This window comes from Ailuropoda melanoleuca, chromosome 6 (genome assembly GCF_002007445.2).
Source record: "Ailuropoda melanoleuca isolate Jingjing chromosome 6, ASM200744v2, whole genome shotgun sequence".
Classification (NCBI taxonomy): domain Eukaryota; kingdom Metazoa; phylum Chordata; class Mammalia; order Carnivora; family Ursidae; genus Ailuropoda; species Ailuropoda melanoleuca.
Window position 1 is genome coordinate 101,287,653 of NC_048223.1, and position 26,030 is coordinate 101,313,682.

The following is a 26,030-nucleotide window of genomic DNA, read 5'->3' on the forward strand; positions in this document are numbered from 1 at the left end:
GTACCATATTTACAAACGGGATGTTATGTATTTACGGAATGGTATGGGGTCACTGTTAAGACCAAGATTACAGATGATCAGTCTTATCTTACCATTTATTTTTTTGCCTTCTAATTTTGTCCCCTGATCCTGGAGGATGTAGGCCTGTGAGGCTCCCTCTGTGGGCTCTGGCAAAGAAAGTACAGGAGGAATCCCATAGCAGTCCTTGGGCTGGAGACATTCTTCAGCTTTGCTTGCCCTGTGTAGCTGGTATCCTAGCATACTTGCATGAATAGAGTAAATGGGATAACACCACAGTCTTTTCAATCAGCATAACTGTTTCTCTTTGAAATTAACATAACTTTCCACCTTCCAACTCTTCCTAGGGATCTACGGCAAGAAGGTGTCCGGCCGGCCCATGGTAGCTGGTTCCGCCTCTCCTTTGTCTACAACCACTATCTCTTCTTCGCCTGTATCCTGGTGGTGCTACTGGCCATCATCCTGTACCTTCTGCGGCTACGCCGAATTCACCACCGACAAGCTCGAACCTCGGCTCCCTTGGACTTGCTGTGGATTGAGGAGGTGGTGCCCATGATTGGGGTACAGGTAGGGCCGTGAGGCCAGACAAGGACTTGAGAAGCTCAAGTACCCTAGAGTTGCTGCCCATTGAATTCCACCACTTTCTTGTTCTGGCCTCAGATGCTGCTTTGCCTGACCTTGGGATATGTGGCCTCGGAATTTCTACCTTAGTTTCTACTTTAATTCCTTTTCAACATCTAGGTCCTCTTCTCTGAGAGAAGCTGTAATTTAGTCTGTGAAGAGCTAAATAATGAGAGTTTGGTGCTAACAAAGAGGACCAACCTTACTCCAGTTGAAGCATGCTTCTACCCCTTTATCTGAGAGGTCTGGTGTGTTCCTGGCATCTAGACTCCTCCCCTTGCTAAAGCATGAAGTTTGGCATTGGGCAAACTGGAAGCCTGGTTATAACCAAGCCGGAGCATCTGATACAAAGCCGAAGACATTCCAGCAAGTGCAGCAGGCCCTTCTTTCTCTGTAACAGAGATATCATTTATGTGGATATCCACACCCTTTAGTAGGGATCCAAGATATCTGCATTTCAGTGGAACAGATATGAACTTCCAGGCAAACAAAACAACGTAGTTTCTTTGCTTACTTGACAAAGAAGCCATTGAGTGTGGTCCAAGATCCCTGACATAATGTTGTTGATGTTAATTAATTAGTATTTGATTTTAAAAGGTTAGAACCCCTTCTAAGTGAATGGTCAGTCGAAGACTTTGACAGTATCTTATGTGATACCTGGTATGACCAGGATAGAAAATGTTTCTGTGTCTATGTGCTTCACTGGCTGTTTGGGCATTAATTTTTCTTTTTGAGCCTTAAGTGTGCTTGTAGGATAGAGAAACTGATGGGATTGGAGATGTAGATTTGTCTGGTTTTAAGTCACTGTCTCTAGGCCTATTTTTATGAGCCCCTTTACAGGAAAATTCAAAAAGAGTTCCTTTATTTCACTAAGATCAATATATAGTTCAGGAAGGGGTTATATTTGGGTTGTTTTTAAAGAAGTAAAGAACAGTGTCAGGAGAGTGGGCAAAGGCAATAAAATCCAAGCTCTTATTTATAAATGTTTCCCTGAGAAATAGAAATGTTCTCAACTTGACTCTTGGAATGTCTGAAAAGAACGAAATTCTAAACTTGGGAATAAATAAGTAAATCTGTTAATAAGCCACCTGGCAACTTTAAGAACCTGTGTTAAGAGATTGCTCGGTCACAGACCACATTTGCATTCATGAGGAGAGAAGAAAAGCCATATGATGACATTTTCATCCACTGCCCTTTAGGAGCTCTGTTCCTCCCCTACATGGAGCCTTTAACTTGCACCTTCCCCCATGGGATCTTCTTGCTTTACCCTTTCCTACACGTAGGCTTGATTGTCTTTCCCAAGAATATGCTCCCAGACTTGAAGTAGCTTTGTTTTCTTTTTTGTCACTTTATTTTTAGGGTTAGTTGAGTACAGGGAATGATTCCTGACGTTAATGGGGGAAATGTAGAATTATTAAAACAAAAATTCCATAGTGGGATCGGAAAGGAATTAAATGTTTCATAAAACAGAAAAAGAAATCAAGGTCTTCGTAGAAATAAACTGAGATGAAAATAAGTATACTCTTAGTTGGTAGGTGAAAAGATGATGAGTCTTAAACTGTTTACAAATTAGATAAAAACGGATCTAACAAAGAGTCTTATAGCTCCCTCTGGAAATATTTTTACTTTTCATTAGGGCTTTATGTCACAGCAATTTCCCTTAATCTTGAAGACTTCTAAATTGCCTTGATTTTCTTTGACTTCTTACGTTCGGGTCACTGTGAGTGAGCCCTCGCCTTATGAGTGCTGCTTGTAAATAATGTCAGAATATGGTTTTTGCTAGCCAGGGCCTCCTCAGGTACTCTTTCTTTTTCCCTCATCTTGGTTTCCAAATACTATTTTTGGTTTTCTTGTGAGATCTGGTCAGGATCTGGTCAAAAACTACCTAATTGGCTAATAGTGATCACATTCGTGTGCTCGAAATGAAGCTGAAGCAGGGAGGAGGTGGTGGTGAGTCCAGTTTGAAAGCTCTTATTAATGAAGTTATTCTTCCTCCTGGTTATAATAATGATAGCTGCCATTTGTTAAGCATTCACATGTAGCATACACTCTTAAGAATTTTATGTATATTATTCAATCATTATGACAGCCTTTCAGATGGATATTACTTTTTGTGTTCTTTTTATAATTGAGAAACTCAGGATATCCTATGCTTATCATTTTTTCAATGTAAATGTATTTCTTATTTTTAATTTATTTTAATTAGTTTTTGAGTTTTTGTTCAGTGTATTATATCCTGTTTATTATTTTAATATTATAGGATCTAGGCTTGTCTTGGTTACTGTATGACTTTTCAGAGTTCTATGGTATAAATGTAAAAAGGACAAATTTTTATCATATTCCTCAGAGAAACTGAGTATTTGCTGTTGGTATTGGTTCCTGTGCTTCTTTCATTGTTCCCAATTAATAATTTTAAATGAAATCTCATTAGCTAGAAACAGAAGCCATTTATTCTTTGAAGGCCAATTACTTATATATTTTGCTTTCTCATAATCATCTTGAAAATGGAATCAATCTTGTGTTTAACCCTCTTTTAGCTCTTAGTTTTTAAAGATTTTTAAAAATATGTGTTTGTATTTCTGCATTTTCAGTGGTTTCCCTGTGAAGATAATTATGGTTTCATTACATTCACATCCCAGCAGTTCAGTCTTCTTGATAACAGCAAAATGAATGTGAACGGTTTTAGTACTTTTATCATTGAGACAGGCCACAAATGTCAAAATCAGAGTTGGTGGCTGATAGGAGATGATGCTTACAGTGGCACAACCCATCACTTTTCTCTGAATTCTTTCCACAAGAACAAAATGAAAATATGTATAATACCCATGTATATGGCACTACGTTGACTTAAGTTGCAGTTAACTCTAGGCCAAATTATACTATCTTTGTCTCTGTACCTTAGCTCCTTGGATTGATTTTCCTTGGTGTAGGGAGTTTAGTCACTTTCTAACAAACTTGTCTTAATCTTTCATGTTATCCAAAGCATTCCACCTCCACTTCTCTCAGCCTGACAACTTTCTTTAAATTCAAAGGCCTTGGGCAGTGATTATTAAAATGTGGTTGATTGAGTCTGTCATGCACTTGCTAAGCTACTCTTTTCAGCTTTTAACATTTAAGTATCACATCCATATTTGTTGTTGTATAGTTGACATACAACATCATATTAGCTTCAGGTGTACAACACGACTTGATATTGTATACATTACGAAATGATCACTACAATGAGTCTAGTTTCCCTGTCACCATATAAAGTTAAGTAACATGCAACTCAGTGTTACTAACTCTAGTCACCCTGCTGAACATTACGTCCCATGACATGACTTATTTTATGACCCCCTTCTTCTGTCTTGCCCACCCTCCCTGCTCCCCCGGCTCTGGCAACCACCAATCTCTTCTCTGCATCTATGAGTTTTGTTGTTTCTCCTTTTCTGTTTTAGATTCTACATATAAGTGAAACCATATGATATTTGTTTTTCTCTGACTTATTTCACTTAGCATAATACCCACAGGTTCCATCCATGTCACAAATGGCAAGATTTCATTCTTTTTTATGGCTCAAGTAGTATTCCTTTGTGCGTGTTGGGGGTTGTGTCATCTTTATCCACTCTTCCAACACTTTGTTTCTTTATCTTGGCTATTGTGAATAATGCTGCAGTGAATATAGGGGTGCATATACCTTTTTGAATAAGTGCTTTCATTTTCTTCAGATAAATACCCAGAAGTAGACTTGCTGGATCACATGGTAGTTCCATTTTTAGTTTTTTGAGGAGCCTCGATACTGTTTTCCGTTATGGCTGCACCAATTTACACTCTCACCAATAGTGCACGATAGTTCCCTTCTCCCTACATCCTCACCAACACTTGTTATTTCTTATCTTTTTGATAATAGCAGTCCTGACAGATGCGAGATGATACATCTCATGGTTTTGAGTTGCATTTCTCTGGTAATTACTGATGCTGAGCATCTTTTCGTGTGTTCTGTTGGCCATCTGTGTATGTCTTTGGAAAATGTCTGTTCAGGTTCTTTGCCCATTTTTAAATCATGTGTTTTGTTACTGAGTTATGGTTCTTTTTTATAATTTGGAACATTAACTTCCTACCAGATTTATGATTTGAAAATATCTTCTCCCATTCAGTAGGTTGGCTTTTTGTTTTGTTGATGGTTTCCTTTGCTGTATGGAAGCTTTTTAGATATAGTTTCATTTATTTATTTTGTTTTTTATTGCCATTGCCATTAGAGTCAGATCTAAAAAAATATAGCCAAGAGTAATGTAAAGAAGCTTATTGCCTATGTTTTCTTCTAGGAGTTTTATGGCTTCTGGTCTTATATTCAAGTCTTTAATCCATTTTTAGTTCATTTTTGTGTACAGTGTAAGATAGTGGTCTGGTTTCATTCTTTTCCATGTGGCTCTTCAGTTTTCCCAACACCGATTATTGAAGAGACTGTCCTTTCCCCACTGTGTATTCTTGCCTCCTCTGTTGGAATTAATTGATCATAAATACAAGGGATTATTTCTGGGCTCTCTATTCTGTTCCATTGATCTATGTGTCTGTTTTTATGCCAGTACCACACTGTTTTGATTACTATAGCTTTGTAATACAGTTTGAAATCAGAGAGCATGATGCCTTTCACATCCGTATTTACATTTTTGAAATAAAATAACTTCTACTTCTCATTGGTATTATCTAAATAGATGCTTTCTCCACCCCTATTCCCATGCTTTTGTTTTGCTTTTTGTCAGGAGTGAAAGACAAATGGATGGTATGACTTAGGAGAAAGAACACTGGTGTCAGGAACAGCAGACTTGGATTCTTGTCCTGGCTTTGTCAATGACTAGTTCTGGCATTCCAGGCAAGTCACTTGCCCTCTCTGGTTCATTTTTTATCTGTAAAACAAGGTGACTAGACAAGATGCTCTGAGGCTAGTTCCAAACATTGGCCTAAGGAACTAAAGGTGAGGGAGAACGAAGGAAAGTGATAGTTTCAGGAAGTGGATTTTGGTCTTTGTTTAAAAGGCCAGGTTGCTCAAGGGAGCCAGTGGTCATCTCCTACTTTATCCACTGTCCCTGACATTAAGGTTGATGGGAATGGAGTTTCCAACAGCAGTCATTATATGCAAATTTCAGAAGATGAGATTTTTACAGCTGGGATTTTAGAGGTCTATTTTCTGTTAACCCCCTTGGTTTTATGGATGATGAAATTGAGGCCAAGAGCAGTGGTACTATGTGCACAGTGAATGGCCTCCTGGATTTAGTTTTCTCTGTTCTTTGTACTACAGATACATACCTTTGACAGCTGCGATGAAATTCTCATTGACAGAATCTTCCTGCAAGATTGTGTTTTTCTACAGAATCTATTCTTTATAATAGAGCTGACTGCAAGTAACCATGCCCAATCTTTATAACTGCTTCTGATCTTCATTTGTGATTGCTTTGCTCACATTTAGGAATAAAATATGAAAGAAATACTTTGTTAGAAATAGCACCAAGTTGTTACTACATCTATTCTACCTTCTATATTTCTTTTAATACTTTTAAATTTTAGATGTTTCTTTTAAACAATTTGCTTAATTTTGTACAATTTTCTTAACCACAGCTCTAAGCAATTCATTTGATGGTTATAATTGAAATTATTTAAGGTGTAAATGCCTATTAGATCTACCTCATTAATGAACTTGGCTGTAATTCTCGGGCAGTTCTCAGACTCCCTTACAGAAATAAAATGCTGTTTCTTTTTGCTGTCTTTAAACTTCTTTTCATACTAATTCAGAACTAGTATAATTTCCCTGTGTGCTGTGGTATGTGATGTAACTTCACCTGGGATCAAGAATTAAGGTAGAAGTAGCAACAGATAGTTCAGATTCTCCCAGATTGGCCTCTTAGGTCATGTTTAGTTTCAGAGTCCGGACACTAGGGCCACATGCTCTGTCACACTTGGAAGGATTTGGTTGGTGTTAACAAAAAATACTTGTTAAAAAAGAAGGACTCTTTTTATTATATGCTAATAGACTTTCCTTGTATTATCACATAAGTGTTTCCCTTTTACTCTAATTCATTATTTCCAGTTTGTCAGTGCCATTATTAGAGGGACAGAGGAGGTCAGCATCTGTTGACCATTTTGTTTCTCTGGAAGTCTGAGCACTAAGAAAACCCTTCTATTTGTAAAATCGAGTCATCACTCATACTATAAGGGCTTTTTACTTTGAAAGTGTATTCAATCATGGCCTGCCATTTTTATAAAGACCAAAGTTGAAAAACATTTCTGAGTCACAGGATGTTTATAGCCATGCACGTATTATCTCAAGCAAGCCTGAGGACACGTCTGCTCCTGAGCCTCTCCTAAGTGGTGCCTCCACTCACAGACCCCCTGGCGGCCTACCACTCTGCTTCTCCGGTATTCGGGTAGCCCTGATGCTTTCTTGAGGAGCCCCTCCTGCAGAGGACTTGCCCAAGTTTGGCCCATTAAAACTGCTATTGGTGAAGGCTCTGTACCTTATTAGCTTCACAATTCTTTCTCTGCAAGCAAGGATCCCAGACAAATACTCTGATTTTTGGTATTGCTGTCATTATGTTATGTTTGAGATTCTCACTCTACAATTCCCCCTTTGTGGAAGCCCTGAAGTGTATGCCTCATCTCCTTTATTACTTCTGCCTTCAACAATGAACTGCACAGTGTTGAAAGGCATCTATTATGACCCACAGCCAGACACTCCCTTCTGGCTTTAAAAAAACAAAGGCTGCCTATATTGCATCACTATGGGGGGTTGCTAAGACTGTATGTTTTTCTAATGCTTCACATTAAATAATTTTGCTCAACAGTTCTTAAAATTCTGTGAAATACTGTTAAATCAGTGTTGAACAAAAGTCAATGCATATCAGAGACAGATGCACTGTCCCTTATGTAGGGACATGGGTATATGTGTTACATATGCTGATATATAACTCACCATTCATTCCAGAACTGGAAGGAACGCTGCAGATCGACTGGTTATCCTAATGTCATGATCATCACTTTAGGCAGTAGCTAATCGATACCTCTTCTACAATGGACATTTGTCAGTGTAAGTTAAAGACAAAAACTCTGGATTGATAAAAAAGCCAGGTGTTTTAATTTCCTTTGATGTTTTAAAAACAACTGACAGAATTATCAAGACTTTAAAAAATACTAAGGGAAATTCATTTAGTCTTCTAGGTATATGATGACTTATTTTGAAGGAAGTGTCTGGGACCTCAAACTGTAATTGTCCATTTTCCATTCATTCATGCAATGTTTGGTGTATGTCTGAAGCTGGGAATAATGAAAGATAAAAATAATTCAGATAATCTCCATTCACCAAGAGCTCATAGATAGGCACAATACAGTTATATAGCTAAATGCAACCAGAATCTGCTTTTCCAAACTTACTCATCTGTAATAAAAGAAAAACGAAGTAAAGCATCAGGAACTTGATCTTATTCTTTGCCACTTTGTTGGAGGAACTGTAGAAGCACTAGCATATGGCTTTTGGGGTTGGGTCAGACTGCTCTCTGCTGACTCAATTATTAACTAAGGACAACCTCAGTTTGGGGATCATGAGATGATGGATATGAACCTGCCCCAGTGACCAGTCTCCTTTCTTTAAAGAATTCTATATAGAAGAGGTGATAGATAACCTGTGAACACAGTAATAGGATCAGATTAAATGAGATGGGGGTGGGTAGAAATTTGGAGGAGATGGCAGTAAGCTGGTCAAACTTTCCAAGGTGACTAGGCTATTAGGGCCTAGGCCAGTGGTGCCCAATTGCCTGCGCACTGAAATGACCTAGGGAACTTAAAATATGTCTATTACTGCTTACAGAGATCATGATTTAATTGGTCTTGGGTGAGGCTTGGGTTTTAATTTTTTTCAAAAATTCTAATGTGAAAAAAGTTAGAAACTACTTCCAACAATAGCATAAGCCCCAGGGTCTGGAATTTTAAAAAAAAATCAAAGACAAACTATTACTTCTGTTTTGCTAAGAACCACTTGAGCATGGTAACTGAGGGAAGCTCGTTCCTTCTCCATGAGAGGGCTTCAACTTCTGAAGGGCAGGAATCGCTCTCTCCAAATGTTCTCCTCCAGCTAAATACCCCTGGTTCCTTCAGGTATTCCCTGTGGGGTGTAGGGTTCTGGACTCCTCACCATCCTGGTCCCTTCCTCTGGATGGATACATACTTAGTGGTCAATGTCCTCCTTAAATGTGGTACGCATGGTAAAACAGCACTTGCACTGAGGTATTCTGTGTGTGGCTGTGACACTTCCATTGATAAAATCTGAAACACCATTAATTTTATTTTTTTATTTTATTTTTTTTTAATCAGTGTCATCATTGTTGGTGCATGTTGAGCCTGTGGCCAACTGGAATCCCTGTCTTTTTTATATGAAATGATATGATGCCAGGTTTCTCCACCTCAAACTTATACAACCCATTTAATTAAAATGAGGATGTTACATTTATAATCTGTTTAATCTTGCTGGTGCCACTCTGGAACTGTTTTGAGTTGTGACTGACATCTATATTGTATTAGCAATGTTGGGTTGTTCCATCCTCAAATCTGATCTTTGTGACACCTTCATCCAAATCACCAATTTAAAAAATAAAGTTGAATAAGACAGAGCCCTGTTAAATATCAACAGAGACCAAAAGACCAAAATTACAACAATTCATTAAACAAAAATTTGTTTATGTATCTGAATTGATGTCCATTTACTACATATACCATCAAGGCCATACATTAATTATCCATGAGGCTGTTAGGAAACCCTTTCAGGAATTGATTTATACTATCCATTCCATTCATCTGACCTAGCGATATAACAGCACAATCCAAAGAAGAACTAAGTTAGTGCTGGATGAGTCAAAGTGGGTTACCAGTGATTTTCTCCTTTTCTAAGTACTTATGAGCCATTTTGCTACAAACAGACATTAAGCTTGTCAAACTGTATCCTTTCTCCATTGTGAAAATCAAAATTCCAGAAGACACTATTTCCCACTGAAGGCTCTCTGGCTACTTTAGGGTGTGTGCCAGTCCTTCCCTTTGAATCTTCATCTGATATAAGGGAAGTTGAGATCATAAAGAATTTCTACACAGGCATAATTCAGGACTCAGGAGGTCAAGGAGACAAGAGATGATGCATGTAGAATCAAGAGCTTGCCAACATTAAGAAATCTGAGACAGTCTACGAAGAAGCAACAAAGGCAGACGTTTCTTTCTCTACATTAAACATGATTTTCAACGAGAAAACCAAATGTACAAATATTTAAAAAAGGACTCTTTAAACATACTTAATGACACTCTTGATCCGGTGACTGTCAAAAACAAAGAATTTTAAATAACTCGACCAATCTGGAAACCACTTGGTATTCCAAGGTCATCCTTCTAGAAAACCCCCAAGTTCTTGTGGTCTCTGATGAGCTCTCAAAAGCACTTTCAGTCCTAGGAAGCTGATCCTCTGAGAATTATTTTGGGACTCTTCGGAGTTCACTCATGAGCCAAAGGGCAACACTGAGCAGAGCCAGGGAGCCCGACTGGTGAGTGGCAGCCAAAGGAGTTGGAACGTACGTCAGCAGAGTGCTAATGCCTAAGCCCACCTGTTACAGAGGAAAGAATGCAGTAAAAAAAGCAGGAACCACAAATTCAGAACTGAAATGACTGGGGATAGACAACCAGATACATAAATTTCCGCATTCTACCATCAAAACATTAAAAATATGTATTTTAAAACTTTCACAAGTAAATATATTCACAGCAAAGGAAATTCAAACAAAATAGATAAACCTAAAATTCTCCTTAATTATCCTTCATCCTAGCCCAGCTACCCTCCCCAAAGATAGTCATCGGTTTCTATACACTTGTACTTCTGTATCTATGTTTATAGAAAAACATACTTTTGTGTTTTTAAAAATGGGATTGTTCTGTCGCTTGCTTTTTTTCCCCACTTGGCAATATATGTCTTGAGATCTTATTATTTTAAATTGCTACGAAGTATTACACAGTATGTGTGTACCGTAGTTCTTTAAGTTGTTTCCAGGTTTTTTTACTATCACAGCAATTCTACCATGAATTACTTTGTGTACAGCTCTTTATGCCTTAGAATATTTCTAGGGCAGGCACTAAGAAGTCAATTTGTCGGACCAAAGGATTATACATTTAATATTTTAAAAGCTATTGGCAAACTGCCCTCTGAAAAAAACTACACCAACTCATGCTTTCACCAAGAATATATGAACGTATCCATTTTCCTAAGCCGATGCCAATACGATTATCTCTTAAAAAAATTTCTCCCCTAATCTGACAGGCACAAAATGGCATGCATTGTTTTAATTTGCTCCTCTCTGATAATATGAGGCTAAAGAGTTTTTCATATTTACTGGCCATTCATGTTCCTCTTGTGAGAACTGTGTATATTGATATCATTTTATTTTCTGATTATTCTTTATTAAGATAAAATCTTAAATAAAATAAATAAAATTTATTAAGATATATAAAGATATAATCAATATTATAATTATTGAAAATATTTTCTCCTAGCCTGTCACCTTTTTTTTTTTTTTTAAGATTTTATTTATTTATGTGACAGAGACAGCCAGCGAGAGAGGGAACACAAGCAGGGGGAGTGGGAGAGGAAGAAGCAGGCTCCCAGCGGAGAAGCCCGATGTGGGACTCGCCGGGATCACGCCCTGAGCCGAAGGCAGACGCCTAACGACTCTGCTACCCAGGCGCCCCACCTTTCTTTTTTAACTTAGTTTTGGGGACACCCTCAGATCAAAAAGAAGTGGTTTATACCTGTGTATACGCCAAAGCTAGCAGAGTCACTGCTGCCATCTTGGTCCTTCGAGGAAGGGGAATTCTCCGGGACAGGAAGTAGAGCACTGTCACGGCTGTAACTGAAGTGATTCCCTGCAGGGAGGAAGGCATCTCGTCAAGTGCCAGGAAGAAATGTTCCACCCTCCTGCTTTCTGCTCATCTGATACATCTCTCCGCTAGAACCAGTGAGTAACCATGAAGGTCTCTTGTGCCAGACACAGAGAACCACATGTGGCTCCTCCTAGGATTACTCCTCAGTCTCCTCCATGCTCTTCTGCTAACCACTTCAATGCTCGTGTTCCCCAAGGTTCTACCTGCAGTTTCTGCACCTATCACTGTACACACTCTCACTCTCTCTTCTCATGTGGATGCCTCCCCAGGTGTGGCCCTCATTCTTTGCATCCTAATGCCTAATTTTACCTCCTCTCTAATCCTGTATTTTTAAAGCAGGGCTGACCCCAGCACATGAGGGTTATTATTTTCCTGGGCTGTGAGTAGAGGTGGTGATGGTGCTGGCAGCTAGTGCTAAAAACAACCCAAAGTCTCATTTTCATTTCCCTCCACGGGCAATAGGATCTCCTCCCCCGCTTCCATGATGTCAAGGAGAACGTTTTTCTATCACTTTCTATATCTATTTCACTTTTCCTTTTCAGAGCTGTTCATGACGACAATTTCAACCAGACTTTACTTACTACAAAATGCTGTTGGTGGAGGGGCCTGAGCCCACACAAGATAACTGTCCCAAGCCCCAGTGTGGCCTTTAGGGATCTGAGGCCTCTGGAGCTCTCTCTGGGTGTGCTTCAATCATCTCATAGCCAGCACACCTCAGTCTGATAACATCATCTCCAGCGCAACACTCATTTCAATAGTCCCATATCTGGGTGTGTCTTAAGCATGCCACAGAACAAACTTCTGGATCTTCTTCACCTTCATTCCTATAGCCAATCTTCTCCTCCTCAGCGCCTCTCTGTGATCTCCCATTCTCTTCAAGTCCTGCTCCTCCATGCAGCCTAGAGCCCCACCACTCTCACCTGTATTACTGCAATGGCACCTCTGCTCCCTGCTGGCCTCCCTGCTGCCAGTCTTTTCCCTGCTCCACTGTATCATGCCCAGGCTACGAAGCCAATCTTAATAAGACCCCAGCAGGCGTTTAATAAATATCAGCTTAAATAAGATGAGAAATATTTATGATGTTCTTAGCTTCCTGGGGTTTGGGGTCAGCTCTGACAACTATGTGTTCAACAACCACTGTCTTTGCCCTCTCTTCTCTATTCAGCCTCATCTCCACTCTCCTATGTGTCGGATTGAGGGAAGTTATCTTTTGCCAGATGGTAAAAGGCATATTTGAACTTCAAGAAGATAACAGTATCCCGAAAGCCAGAATTTGGCTGGAACGGGTGTGGGTAATTAGGACAAAAACATCACAGCAGAGAACTGGTGCTAAATTTCTTCTAAAAAGCAAAGGAAATCTAGTGCTCATTCTGCTCTGCCCTCTCTCACTGCTGCCATCAGTGCCTCGGACGCCCCCAAAGCCTGTGAGGCTCCCTGTGCTCAGCAGCCAGTAACCACCAGCCAGACTTACCAGAATCCGGTGATCAAACTGCACCATGGTGGGATTCTCAAAAACATTCCTCAGGATGGGGGAGAAGGTAAAGAGATCTTCTGGGATCCAAGACTCTCCCATCTTCGGGAAAGAGTTGTAAACAAGCCCAGCATCCAGCCCTGCCACAAAAGCCCCTATATTCCAAGGGAAATGGTATTTATTAAAATGAGATAGAAAAGAGCTCAAATACAAGATTTGACATAGAAAAAGTCTATTATCCCAAAGTTAGACAAAAGGAATAGTCAGAGAATAAAAAGATCTACAGAAGGGGTTCTCAAACAGAGAATACACATCATCATCACCATGGTAACTTAAAAAAAAACCACAACACAAGTGCATCCTCACCTTCTCCCACCCCAAGATTCTGCATGTGTCCCATAAAGGAGTGAACTAGAAGCTTTAGAACAAGGCATATTGGATGGAAACATTCCCTTAGTGATTTTGATGCCCTCCTTATCCCACTATGAACTTGATCTAATCTGGAAATGCTCTTTCCCCAAATATCTGCATAATTTACTCCTTCATTTCTTCAGGTCTCCACTCAATGTCACCTTATCAAAGAGCTCTCCCCAATGACCCTGTGTAAGACAGCACATCCCCAAACTCACCTCTATCCCCTTATCCTGCTTTATTTTTTTCACAGCACTGAACACCATCTGCCATATGTTTTCATTTATTATCTGTCTTCCCCAAGTGCTCAAAAAAAAAAAATGTTTGTAGAGTGAACAGAGAAGTGAAAAAATTTATAAACTAAATCCTGGATAAACACATAAAGTATCCATGAGTTAATGGATGACTGATCCATTATTTATGATCAAAGACGACTCAGGGATGTTTAGATCACATTCCTTGTTTTTATAAATAGCATTTATAAAGTCAAAATTCATGTTCTTCCACCAAAAAGGGGGGGGGGAGATGAATCACTGGTTTGATGGTTTTCTTTAGAGCAGTGCTACTCCAAAGAACTTTCTGTGATGATGGAAATGTTCTCTATCTGCCAGCCAACACAATAGCTGCTAGCCACATGTGGGTACTGAGCACTTGAAATGTGACTAGTGTGACTGAGGAGCTAAATTTTAAATTTTATTTAATTTTAATTAAGCTTAAACAGTCACATGAGGCTAGTGATTAATGTATTGGACAGTACACTTCTCGAGTGAGAGAGGTAGGGTACAGGTGTGATCTAAAGAATGAAAAAGACCTGTGTCAGTCTCTCATCCCAATGAGCTCCTCATCTTAGACCATCTTTGAGGAAAGGACTTTTCTCTGATTTGCACCTAGCCTTTGCTACATGCCAGGTACTGTTCTGAGCACTTCACATGTATCACTCATATTATTACCATCATCCCCATTTTACAATGAGGTCACTGAGGCCCAGGAGGTTATACAGCTTGCCCAAGGTCAGATAGTTCATAGGTGGTAAAGCCAGGATTCAAACCTATGCAGTCTGGATCCAGATAAATGCTCAATATTTGTGTTCAAATGCCTGGAAAGCAGGGTTTTTGGAAGGAAGGAACAGAAAACAGAAAATGGAAAAAAAAAAAAAAAAGAAAAGAGAGAATGAAGATGGTGAGTATGAGAGAAGCAGGTGTGAAAGGGAAATATGGAGGTGCAGAAGGAAAGGACAAAGCGTTCAGCAAGAGACCCGAGCGTGGAACAAAACTAGACCACGCTGGATGAGAAGAGTCCTACCTGAGAGAGCAGTAAGGAACACCAGGCCTGCTGTTCCGTGAGCACATCGTCTCAACCACAGGAGCTGACGAGTTTCAGGTAACTAAATAAGAAAAGAAAACCATTCAGAGACACTGTGCTGCAGGAACTAAGGGAGGCAGCAAAGATCTCCAAGGCCAAACACAAGTGACAACCTAATGTCAGATCTTTTCTGACCTCCTAAACAGGGTAAGCACTCCCCGCAGATATTCTGGTCTAATGTGCATCATATCTTACTACATTGATACATTTATTATCTGTCTTCCCTATTATCCTGTAAGTCTTGCGAAGGCAGGAACTGCCATCTGTCTTGCTTAACCCTAACCCAGTGCTTGGTACGTAAGTACTCAATACATATATGTCCAATAATGATTTGCATTGTTCAAGGGAAAAGTGCTTCACCATGGTTGAAATGATGCAGCTGAAGATATAGGACTAGATTTTCATGTTGTTTGTGGTATTTCGTGTTGAGCAAATATAGTCAGAATTAAAACTGTATAAAATCCCTAAAGTAGAGGGAAGCCTGGGTCGCACAGTCGGTTAAGCGTCCAAATCTTGGTTTCGGCTCAGGTAGTGATCTCAGGTCATGAGATGAAGCCCTGCGTCAGGCTCCACGCTCATCCCACAGCCTGCTTGAGGCCCTCTGTCTCCCTCTGCCCCTCCCCGCTGTGCGCACACACTCTCTTTTTTTTTTTTTTTAAAGATTTTATTTATTTATTTGACAGAGATAGAGACAGCTAGCAAGAGAGAACACAAGCAGGGGGAGTAGGAGAGGAAGAAGCAGGCTCATAGCAGAGGAGCCTGATGTGGGGCTCGAACCCATAACACCGGGATCACGCCCTGAGCCGAAGGCAGATGCTTAACCGCTGTGCCACCCAGGCGCCCCTCACACTCTCTCTCTTAAATAAATATATGTATCTTTAAAAAAAAAGATTAAAAAAGTCCCCGAAGTAGGGATTCTTGCATTTAGTTGTTTTGGTAAGTTCAAAATTTCATTTTATTTTTACAGTAGCCAACTTCTGATACTAATCAATGAATCAACAAATACTTATTAAGAATTTTATATGGGGCGCCTGGGTGGCACAGCGGTTTAGCGTCTGCCTTCAGCTCAGGGCGTGATCCCAGCGTTATGGGATCGAGCCCCACATCAGGCTCCTCTGCTATGAGCCTGCTTCTTCCTCTCCCACTCCCCCTGATTGTGTTCCCTCTCTCACTGGCTGTCTCTATCTCTGTCAGATAAATAAATAAAAATCTTTAAAAAAAAAAAAAAAGAATTTTATAAACAGATTACCATAAAGATACAAAGGAGTTAAGTCAGAGTGCTGCCCTTAAATGGTCTATAATCTAGTATATGAAGAGTGAGGTATCATTACGAAGATATCATAGGACCGTATATCAGTGCTATCTAGCAGAACTTTCTGTGATGATAGAAATGTTCTATTATCTGCACTGGCCAATATGTGGCTAATGAGGACCTGAAATGAAGCCATAGCACCTGAAAATTTAAAAAAAAGTTAATTTTATTTAAACTTCAAGTAAATAATTGCTTTTTAAAACTAAACTTCATTTTATTTAATTTTAATAAAAATTTAAATAGCCACATGTGACTAGTAGATACTGTATTGCACAGCATGACATGTTTGACTATCATCTCAAATCCTTTCTGCAATTAGTGGAATATAAATAAATAGAGAAAAACAGTTGATAATTAAAAAGTCATTGGCAACCTTTCAGAGTACCATTTCCAGTAAAGAGTGTTTAGGAATATGTGAGTATATGTGCAGGCATGTGGGTGAATGCATGGGTGTGTATGTACAGAGGTGGGTGGGTGGGAGTGCCAGATGACAAGAATTAAAAAGAGTAGGTTGTCAGCAATGTGTACAGTTACAGATGTAAGCAATTCATTTGGGAAGTTTGGCTTTGAAAGAGAACAAGAATTATTCCAATGTAGACTGTCTATTATACCAATGTTTTGACCCCATCTGGCTTCCCTGTCAGAATGAACGCCAAATCCACAACTCCTTTCCTTATTGGAATCAAGGCTACTCATTCCAATACCTATGGGATAATTCTACTTAAAAGTCCTACCGGCATCTCAAACTTCATTCCATCAACAGGTTATCCAGGTCAACCATGGCTCCAATTCCTAAGATAATACTCATTTTTAGAAAAACTAATATTTTCCTTTAATCAGCATATAGGAAAATACTTACAGGCAAGATCACTAAGATCACAAGATCAGACTTGTCAGACTTGATGAATGGTAGGTCCCCATCTAAAAAACAAACAACTCTCACGGCTTTTATATACCATCAGAGGTCCAGAAACAACTTTCATCATGGCCTTCCTCACCTGGCTATCCACCATTCATCTGGGAGTCAGACGTGGTTGGGAGAGCTGTTGTTGCAACCCCTTCCCACCATTCCTAAAATTCGTGTTTTCACTTTTCCCAAAAGGCAACACGGATAGAATATTTGGCTCCTGTACTAATTTTCCTCTGAATGAGTTGTTCCAGCTCAAAAGAATCATGGCACATTTTATTTTGCAGTTCCAAAGCTTTCCAGAATCTCAAGGTTCAATGTTTCTATCATCTTTGGTTATACCTAATTTCTGGTAAATTGGTAGATGTTACTAAGGGAATGTGTGCGTTTGATTTATAATTTCCCATTAGAAGCAGAATTTCTGTTCCTCTGACCTTGTCAGGATCTGTGCAGATATACTAACAATACAGACTGACTTTTACCTTGTGCTGAGGGAGTAGCAGTGAGAGTGAAGTCCACAAGCTGGCACAGTAAAGAACAAGGGCCGATCCCAGGTGGGCAGCAAGGCGGTACTGACTGACCCGAGGGATGTCATGGGAGTCTGGTTTTTCTTCTAATCCACTTTTCACCATATACCATCCCAACAGACCCTGGAACCAAAAACAGAAGAGGCAAATAAAACAAGGCTGGATCTGTCCATTCAACTGTACTATGTGAGAAAGTGAGTTGTCAGTTATCAGGAGTACTCCTGACCTGACCTCTCCTTTCCATACCTTCCCATATCCCCAGTATCCCAGAAGTCATACCCTACCCACATTTTCCCATAAATGCTTGACCACTCTTTAGATTAACATTTTACTGAAGTATAAGTCAAATGTAGAAAAGTACACAGAAGCTTATTTATAGGCAAAACCTTAAAAATATCTAATTTAAAATTATGTAAAGTGAAATTTAAGTGAAATATAAGAATAAAAGGAAAGTTTTTTTCTATAAAAACTAGATTAGGCATTTTGGAAAAGCTTTGATAAAGATAACTGCTTAAAAACAATTACTGTCGGGGTGCCTGGGTGGCTCAGTTGTTAAACGTCTGCCTTCGGCTCAGGGCGTGATCCCAGGGTTCTGGGATCGAGCCCCACATCGGGTTCCATGCTCTTCTGGGAGCCTGCTTCTTCCTCTCCCACTCCCCCTGCTTGTGTTCCCTCCCTCACTGGCTGTCTTTCTGTCAAATAAATAAATAAAATCTTTTAAAAAAAATAAAAAATAAAAACAATTACTGTCAAGTTAGTAGGAATAGACAATTATAAAAGTCTTGGATGGAGGGGAATCATAAAAATCTGTAAGGCTTTGCTGGCTGATGGCTTTGCAAATATCAGTTCCCACTCCTCTTTAAGGAAAATGAAATGAAATGATAGTTCACGGGGATGCAAGAGATCTGAAGTTAAACTCCAATCAGAGGGGCGCCTGGGTGGCTCAGTCGTTAAGCATCTGCCTTCGGCTCAGGTCACGATCCCGAAATGTCGGGATCAAGCCCCGCATGGAGCCCCGAGTCCGGGCTCCCTGCTCAGCGGAAAGCCTGCTTCTCCCTCTCCCACTCCCCCTGCTTGTGTTCCCTCTCTCACTGCCTCTCTCTATGTCAAATAAATAATAAAATCTTTAAACTCCAATCAGAGAACTCAAAGAACAGGCCTTAGCTCTTCATTAAAAAAAAAAAAAAAAAGTAATAAAAGTACAAGTTTAAGCTTAAAAGTTCAAGGTATGTATTTCTCTGATACCCTGCTTTAGTTTTTTCAATTAACCAAACAACTGTCGGTTTCACTTCTATCAGATAAGATACAGCCCTTTCAACCCCACCCTCAAGTGAACAGAAGCGTGTCAGAGGTGGGATTGTCCCACCTCTTCTACATAGATCTCTTCAGGAAATCTTTCGGGGTATGTCTTGCCCTCTTAGTGATTACCCTGGATGTTCTAATCATCTTGTTTTTATCTGCATAGGACACTGGAAGACAAAGGAGTATACAGTGTGATTTGCCAGCCGCCCTTTCTTCTTCCCATAATCCTATCGGCCATCTTCAAATTGCTGTGTCCCTGGGAGTCTGTCTTTGGGGTGGTTTATTTTTTAATCCCAAAATAAACTTCCACTTTGTTCCACCAACCCTCCCCTAATTATTATTAGACTTTTATTAATGTCTCTTTATCTGTTTCTATTGCCTCTATTTTGTCTCTTCCATCTCCTTCTTTAATTCCTTCTAACTGGTTCTTATTCTTACTACTTCTGAGTTTAATTAACCAATTAGCTTCTTCCTAATCAAATTGTGATGTTTCTTTGATGCGTTAAGACTCTCTGAGGGCCTATAATCGTGACTCAAATATTCGTATGTACCTTCTCTCATATTGCTTTTCTTGGCTCTCAGTCTCAGTGAACCTGTAACTGTGGGGTTCTTCAAATTTGCTTCTTTAGCCATTCTAGCACAGGAATCCCTTTCCCCATTTAGCAGACAAGTCAGAAAAGGGGAGGAGACAAGAACCCAGGAGGAGAGCCATGAGAGGAAAGAACCTCTTGTGACACAAAAATATATTTACTGAGCGCTTACTAATTCCAGGCACTAAACTAAATACTTTATATGCATGATCTCTCTCATTTAATAGTAGGCATTATTACTAACCCTATTTACAGGTAAGGAAAGCATTGCCTACAGAAGGTAGACAACCTGCCCTACTAAGTGGCAGGGCTGGGCAGGTAACACTAAAATTCATCTTCTTTCCCACTCTGTTGTACAAACTCAGATTCCCTCCTTAAAAACAATCCCAACTAGGAAGCTCCTGGAAGCATCTCTGGTTTCCCAAACTTGAATAAATCTTACCTGGAAGCAGACTAACCCACACAGGGCAAGAACACGTCCTTTCATGCCACGGCTGAGCCAGCCCTTTCTCCAAAAGTAGGCAGCAGGCAGGACGTATGCGAGGCCCACAAGGCGACCCCACATTCGGTGTGAGTACTCCATGTACCAGATGAACTTGAATTCAGGCAATGTCATATCATGATTCAAGCTGGGTGAAAAGGGAAGTCAAAAAAGAAAGAGGAAACATCCATATTTATTTCCAGAGAGAATACAGGAGCATTCTCAGTTTTGAAGCTTGAAATGAAAGGCCTGCCTTCTTCCTCATCAGTGACCTCAGGATCACTTTGGAATGGGAGGTTTAGAGTAGGGAGCTCACTAAACATAACTGAAGGAAATATCAAGAAATAATGGAATCTAACCGTTCTGAAATGTTTAAATAAGCAAAAGATTGAAAGGGCTTACTGGGATGTCTACCTGATTTTCTATTATACTTACTTTAAAAAAATATATTTTATTTATTTATTAGAGAGAAAGAGAGAGAGAGAAAGCGCGAGTGCACAAGTGGGGGGAGGGGCAGAGGGAGAAAGAGACTCCCCGCTGAACAAAGGGCCTGATGCAGGCTCAATCCCAGGACCCCAGGATCATGACTTGAGCTTAAGGCAGACGCTTAACCAACTGAGCCACCCAGATGCCCCTATACTTATATTTTATTTTATTTTATTTTTATTATTTTTAAAGATTTTATTTATTTATTCGACAGAGATAGAGACAGCCAGCGAGAGGGAACACAAGCAGGGGGAGTGGGAGAGGAAGAAGCAGGCTCATAGTGGAAGAGCCTGATGTGGGGCTCGATCCCATAACGCCGGGATCACGCCCTGAGCTGAAGGCAGACGCTTAACCGCGGTGCCACCCAGGCGCCCCCCTATACTTACATTTTAAATTCCGGAAATTGCTGATATTTTTGGAATTCTGTTTCCCATTCCTCTTGACTGGTAGGTGGTTTCATCTCCTTTATCAAATGCCAGTCAACCATTGAGAGACCAGACTCTGTCAACCTTAAGATAAGAAAGAAGTGTGTGTGTGCATGCACGCACACACACACACACACACAATGCTGGATTTCTCATTAATGGTTTATAGAAACAAATGGATCTGAACTTAACCCCTCTAAAGGTGAACACATCATTTCACTGTATCCTTTTTTGACACCTTGCTTTCTTCTTACTGCTTAACATTTCACCAGAAACAGCTGCCATTAGGTACAAATTTCTTTACTCCTTGTTCTCTCTATCCTTTCATTCAGCTCTCTTTACTTGTTTCTTTCACTAGCATCCTTAACTAGTAAAATCAATCCTTAGAGCAAAGAAACGTGCCCTAAATGAATAAGTGACATTATTTACAGAGGGAAAAGAGATTTGTAAAGCAGTTTAGATTCTTGAGTGAATTTAAAGCTAATACAACTTAAATTTGTTGCAGTTTCCCATAACAGCCCATATAACATAAGGTATATTTTGAAATAAGAGCACAGGGAATGTGGAGGGAATTTGAGGAACACATACTATATAAACACCAGAAGGTATTTTCACCAAAAGGAGTGAGGGTTCCTAAAGTGAAAGGCTGATTTTAGATCAGAGGCAGGAAATGTATAAGATGAACCTGGAACATCTTATCCAGAAAGCTAAGAATTTAATTACTAGGTTACTAGGATTCTGTCAAAAAGACCCAGGAGGCAATTTGAAGAGGCTCCCACTGACTAAAGATGGAACGATTTGAGCAAATCATCAGTGCAATGAATTGAAACATCAAATATGTTTAAAAATATGACCTTGTAATACTTAAAAACCCAAACCCTTTATTGATCACCTTTGGAGGATGCTTGGGAACTACTTTATTATTTTCAAAATTGGTAAATAAAGAGAAAGATTCAAGTATTTATCCTGCCTTTCTTATACAAACTGTACCTTATGATAACCAAATTGTTGATGAGGGCAAGTTTCTCTTTAGAGTTGAGCTAATAAAATATTACAGTTTTGTAACTCTAATGAAATCATGGATCTAGGCAATGACCATCAATGGCTGTTGGCATCTCTAGTTATGAATGTTGTAATCACCCGTGAAGTATTTTGCCCCATGCTCCCAACCTGAGTTTGATCAAGCAAAAACTGGTTTACAGGAAATACTGGGGATAACAGGGCATGTTAAACACCACGACAAGTATGCAGTTAACAAATCCAGACTGGGAAACTCCACAGGACCAGTCAGTTATGTTTCTTTAATAGCAAAAAAACTACAAGAAATGGGGGAGGGAGGGAGAAGAATCTAAATCTATAAAGTCTCTTTATAGATTTAAAGGGACCTAAGAGGCATGCAAACCAATTGTGATCTATTTATGTGGATTTAATTTAAACAAACTGTACAAAAATTTTTGAGACAAATTTGAAAACTGTTTGTAGAAGGAAAATATATAAAAATAATGCACAGCAAACAGGTAAGACCTAAACCAGGCTTTATGAAGGGCTCCCAATAATAAAACTCTAAACTGTTCTACAGCAGGCAAGCCCTCAGACGTGTCCCTCTTTAGGCCTCAGTTTCTACATATATAAAATAAGGGAACGAGACTAGATGATTCCTAAGGTCCCTTCCCCCTTGGTCACCCTGTGCTTCTACTGATGACCCAAAGAACTGACTCACTACGAGCAAATTACTCACCTAGTCACTCCACCAAGAATAACTGCTCCAGCCACTGTTCCACTGCAGACCAGGAGCCATCGGCCCACCACCCGCTCAGCAGCTTTTGAGGGAAGGGACACTGTACCCCTTCCAGACTGCAAAGCTACTTCAGAGATGGTGCTGTATTGCCCTGGCCTCAAGGGGCGTCTGATCCCACAGCTGCAACCACACTAAGGATCAAGACAGACAAATTACACTGGAGACAAAGGGAAAGGCCTCAGTCCACTGCTCTCACACACAATCCCATTCTGTCTAGAGTGGAGTACACTGTATGGCCACATCTCCACTGCTTCTGCCCTAGTAAATCATCACGTATCCGGATTACTATATCCACCCACAGCTGGTTTTCCTGCGCCTAGTTTTGCCTCACTCCAATCCATCCCCACACTACATGAACCTTCGGGTCTCTGCATACGTCCCCCAGACTTAACTCTACACCTAGATATGGATTATTTTCTTTCTCGCTGACTGGGTTGCTCCTTGTCCCCTGACTGAGAATATCTACTATAGATCTCAGTTCAGATGTCACCTCCTGTGGGAAATGTCCCTAGATTCTCCTGGGTCTGCAACAGGTCATTCTCACAGCACACTGTACTTTCCCTATCTCAGCCCTTAACACATTACAATGTACTTCAGGTTCATTTGTCTCCATCTCCCACTAAGCTATGAGTTGCGGGACAGCAGTGTCCGTAAGTCTGGCTCTTTCTCTCTTGCCACTTTTTCTAACAGTTCCCTTACATAACAAGACAACAAGACAAACGAATTACAAATGAATTAACTGTGCCTTCCTCCAGGGCAGGAGCCTTTTGGTATTTACCTTTTGCTTCCCCGTTCCCAACACATAATAATCACTCAATAATTATTTGTTGAGCGAATGCACGTCTTCTGACTCTGTCCCTGAGTCGAAAGATTCGTGTACTGTTTCCTAACTTTAAACAATTTAAATCAAGCCTCGATTTCCTTCTCTGTAGAATGGGGTTATAGTTCCTTACTTGACTACCTGCGGGCTTTTAGCAAAAAACAAATATATAGGTAAAACTGAGCTTTAGTATGTGCTAAACGGTTGCTGTATATGAAATTATTTAATCCTGATAACAACTTCATGAAGTAGGTATTGCTATTACCATTTTACAGATGAAGAAATTAAGGCACAAAAAGATTACTTAACTTGGCTAGTATCATACAGCCAGTAAGTGGCAGGTCCGGATCCTACCTCAAGGGCTCTGGGCACAAAGTAATGCGTTGCGCATTCTAAGGAACTACAGCAATGTGTTGTGGGGTTATCGATTATCTTTCTCCTTACTCTTTCGACCCCTGTACGATTCCGCGACTGAGTCCTCTGCGGTGCAATACCTGCGTTCTAGGCGCCGCCCTAGGAACTAGGGGCCGAAGACACGGGCTCCCCATCAAGGCCTTCAGGGGCGGAAAGAGTAATCGCTGCATACTGAAGACAGTGCAAAGAAACCACCTCCACACCCCAACTCTCTGTGGTCTCCTTTCTCCACCACCGAACAGAGAAACACTTCCGGGTCATGCAGAGCGAGCCCCTCCTTCTCAGAAGGCAGGGGCTAGTAGTGACTGCGACTGCGACTGCGCCAGCGACTCGGCTTTCGCGGGGGCTGCTGGGTCCGGGTGTCGGGGACGCGCAGGGGTGCGCGCAGCCGTGAGGCGCGCTTCCTTGGTCGCGCGCGCCGGAACCCGAACTCAGTAAAAACCGAAGACGCACGAGGGAGGAACGCGTAGAGCATGAAGAGGCAGGGGGCCTCCTTGGAGCGGAAACGGGCGCGCATACCGTCCGGGAAAGCCGGTGCGGAAGGGGGCGGGGAGGGGGCGGTCGTCCGACCGGACTGTCCGGGGCGGGCCTGCGGGAGTTCTGGCCAGTGGTGTCGCGCTTTCTCTCCGAGTACTTTGCCCACCTCCTCACTCCTCCCCGCGCGGCACGTTCTGTCATTCTGGCTTTAAACGTGTGGAAACTGAGGGCCTGAGAAGGGGCTTGTAGCGAGAGTGACTGGGCTCTGGAACCAGATATGTGGGTTCGAATCCCGGCGCCACCACGTCTAGTGTGCGACGGTGTTCAAGTGGGTTAACTTCTTTGAGCCTCACGTTCCCCGACGCCACGCGAGGCTACCAGTCTCCCACCCCGTGGCATCGCTGGGACAGTTAGATGCCGAACACTGAGCACAGTGCCTACCCCTGGTGGCCGCGTGGTAACCTGGAGCTGCTGCGGCGGGGGTGAGGACTGTCCCCAAAGCTGCACAGCTGCCTGGTGCCAGAGCTTGTGGCTGCCCCCAGTCCCGAGTGCTTGCTGCTGTGCCAGGCAGGACGGCGTGGCAGGTGCTAGGGAATTTGGCAGGACCCCCATCCCCCTACTCCCCCCACCGTGAACTCTTGGTTCCTCCAGACCAGCGGTTCTCAAGCTTTTTGATCTCAGGACCCCTTTCCCCTCCTGAAAGTTACTGAGAACCTCAGAGACCTTTTACTTACATAGGCTAAGTCTGTTGGTGTTGACCGTATTTGAAGTTAAAACAAATTTTAAAATATTAATTAGAAACCCATTACATGTTAACACAAATAACATATTGTGTGTGACAGATAACTGTCTTCCTAAACAAATAGAATGCCAGCGTTTTATATTTTTTGCAAATCTCTTTAAGATCTGGATTAATGGAATTGTTATACCTGCTTCTGCATTCAGTCTGACCTGTTAGGAAGCCGCTTGAAAATTCCGCTCCACTTGTGAGAGAATGAGAGTAAACAAGGCAAAGAAAGTCTTAGTTATTATTATGAAAATACTTTTCACTGCACAGACAATGAGAAGGTCTTAAAGGCCCCCGGAGTTAATTGGACTACCGCACTTTGAGAACTACTGCTCCAAACAAATGTCTTTGATTCCTACAAATAACTTTGCTTCCTGGACAAGGGTCTTACTCTGCCTTCTGTCACTGCCTTCCGTGTGTACCTCCACCCTCTCCTGGAAAAGGTCCTTTCTCCTGTGAGGCAAATGGTACCTCTGCAGCACTGTCCAGTTAGATTGATGTGACAGCTGGTGTGGGTGGCTCTCCGGAAACTCTTGAATGCAGTGCCGTTGGTTAAGAACATAAAGTGGCACTTAACTCTTAAACAGTTCGAGACTGACAGTCTTCTTTTAAATAAGTGAGACAGTTGCAGTTTGATGTAAGCAGATGATAGATGTTTGTTTTTCAAATTAAAAATAGCCTTTTAAAAATGATAAAAGCAATATTGGGTAGAAAAAGCAACATAGAAAAGTAAAAAGGGGAGGAGCCATTACGTGGCTCAGTCCAATAAGCATGGGACTCTTGATCTCAGATCAGGTCTTAATCTCAGCCTAGTGGATGGGCTCCGCACCGAGCTCCACGCTGGCTTTTTTAAGTGGAGCCTACTTTAAAAAAAAAAAAAAAA

General features: G+C 40.9%; 3 protein-coding genes across 6 annotated transcripts in view; 2 read left to right on the forward strand and 1 right to left on the reverse strand.

The window, feature by feature from the left end:
- ENTPD7 (ectonucleoside triphosphate diphosphohydrolase 7) overlaps positions 1 to 8,076 on the forward strand; it is a 49,867-nt gene extending 41,791 nt beyond the window's left edge. For all 3 annotated transcript variants that reach the window (XM_034663125.1, XM_002924287.4, XM_019804919.2), the window contains one exon: positions 366 to 8,076. In XM_034663125.1, coding sequence (XP_034519016.1) covers positions 366 to 597 — 232 coding nt within the window. In that variant the 3' untranslated portion in view covers positions 598 to 8,076. The remainder of the gene's footprint in view (positions 1 to 365) is intronic.
- Positions 8,077 to 9,321: 1,245 nt separating this feature from the next.
- LOC100465927 (cytochrome c oxidase assembly protein COX15 homolog) lies at positions 9,322 to 24,196 on the reverse strand. 2 transcript variants are annotated; one of them, XM_002924280.4, is made up of 9 exons: positions 23,964 to 24,196; positions 22,590 to 22,780; positions 20,813 to 20,935; positions 19,902 to 20,088; positions 17,523 to 17,690; positions 14,762 to 14,843; positions 13,049 to 13,203; positions 11,446 to 11,559; positions 9,322 to 10,250 (listed from the first exon to the last, which is right to left on the reverse strand). In XM_002924280.4, exons 1-9 carry the CDS (start codon positions 24,051 to 24,053, stop codon positions 10,119 to 10,121), a joined length of 1,242 nt encoding a protein of 413 aa, XP_002924326.2. In that variant the 5' UTR covers positions 24,054 to 24,196; the 3' UTR covers positions 9,322 to 10,118. The 2 variants fall into 2 exon arrangements, with proteins under 2 accessions (XP_002924326.2, XP_034519017.1); XM_034663126.1 differs by lacking the exon at positions 22,590 to 22,780.
- A 14-nt stretch (positions 24,197 to 24,210) lies between these two features.
- Positions 24,211 to 26,030, forward strand: part of CUTC (cutC copper transporter) — a 24,535-nt gene continuing 22,715 nt past the window's right edge. The window contains exons 1-2 of the mRNA XM_034663616.1: positions 24,211 to 24,565; positions 24,708 to 24,769. Coding sequence (XP_034519507.1) covers positions 24,357 to 24,565; positions 24,708 to 24,769 — 271 coding nt within the window. The 5' untranslated portion in view covers positions 24,211 to 24,356. The remainder of the gene's footprint in view (positions 24,566 to 24,707; positions 24,770 to 26,030) is intronic.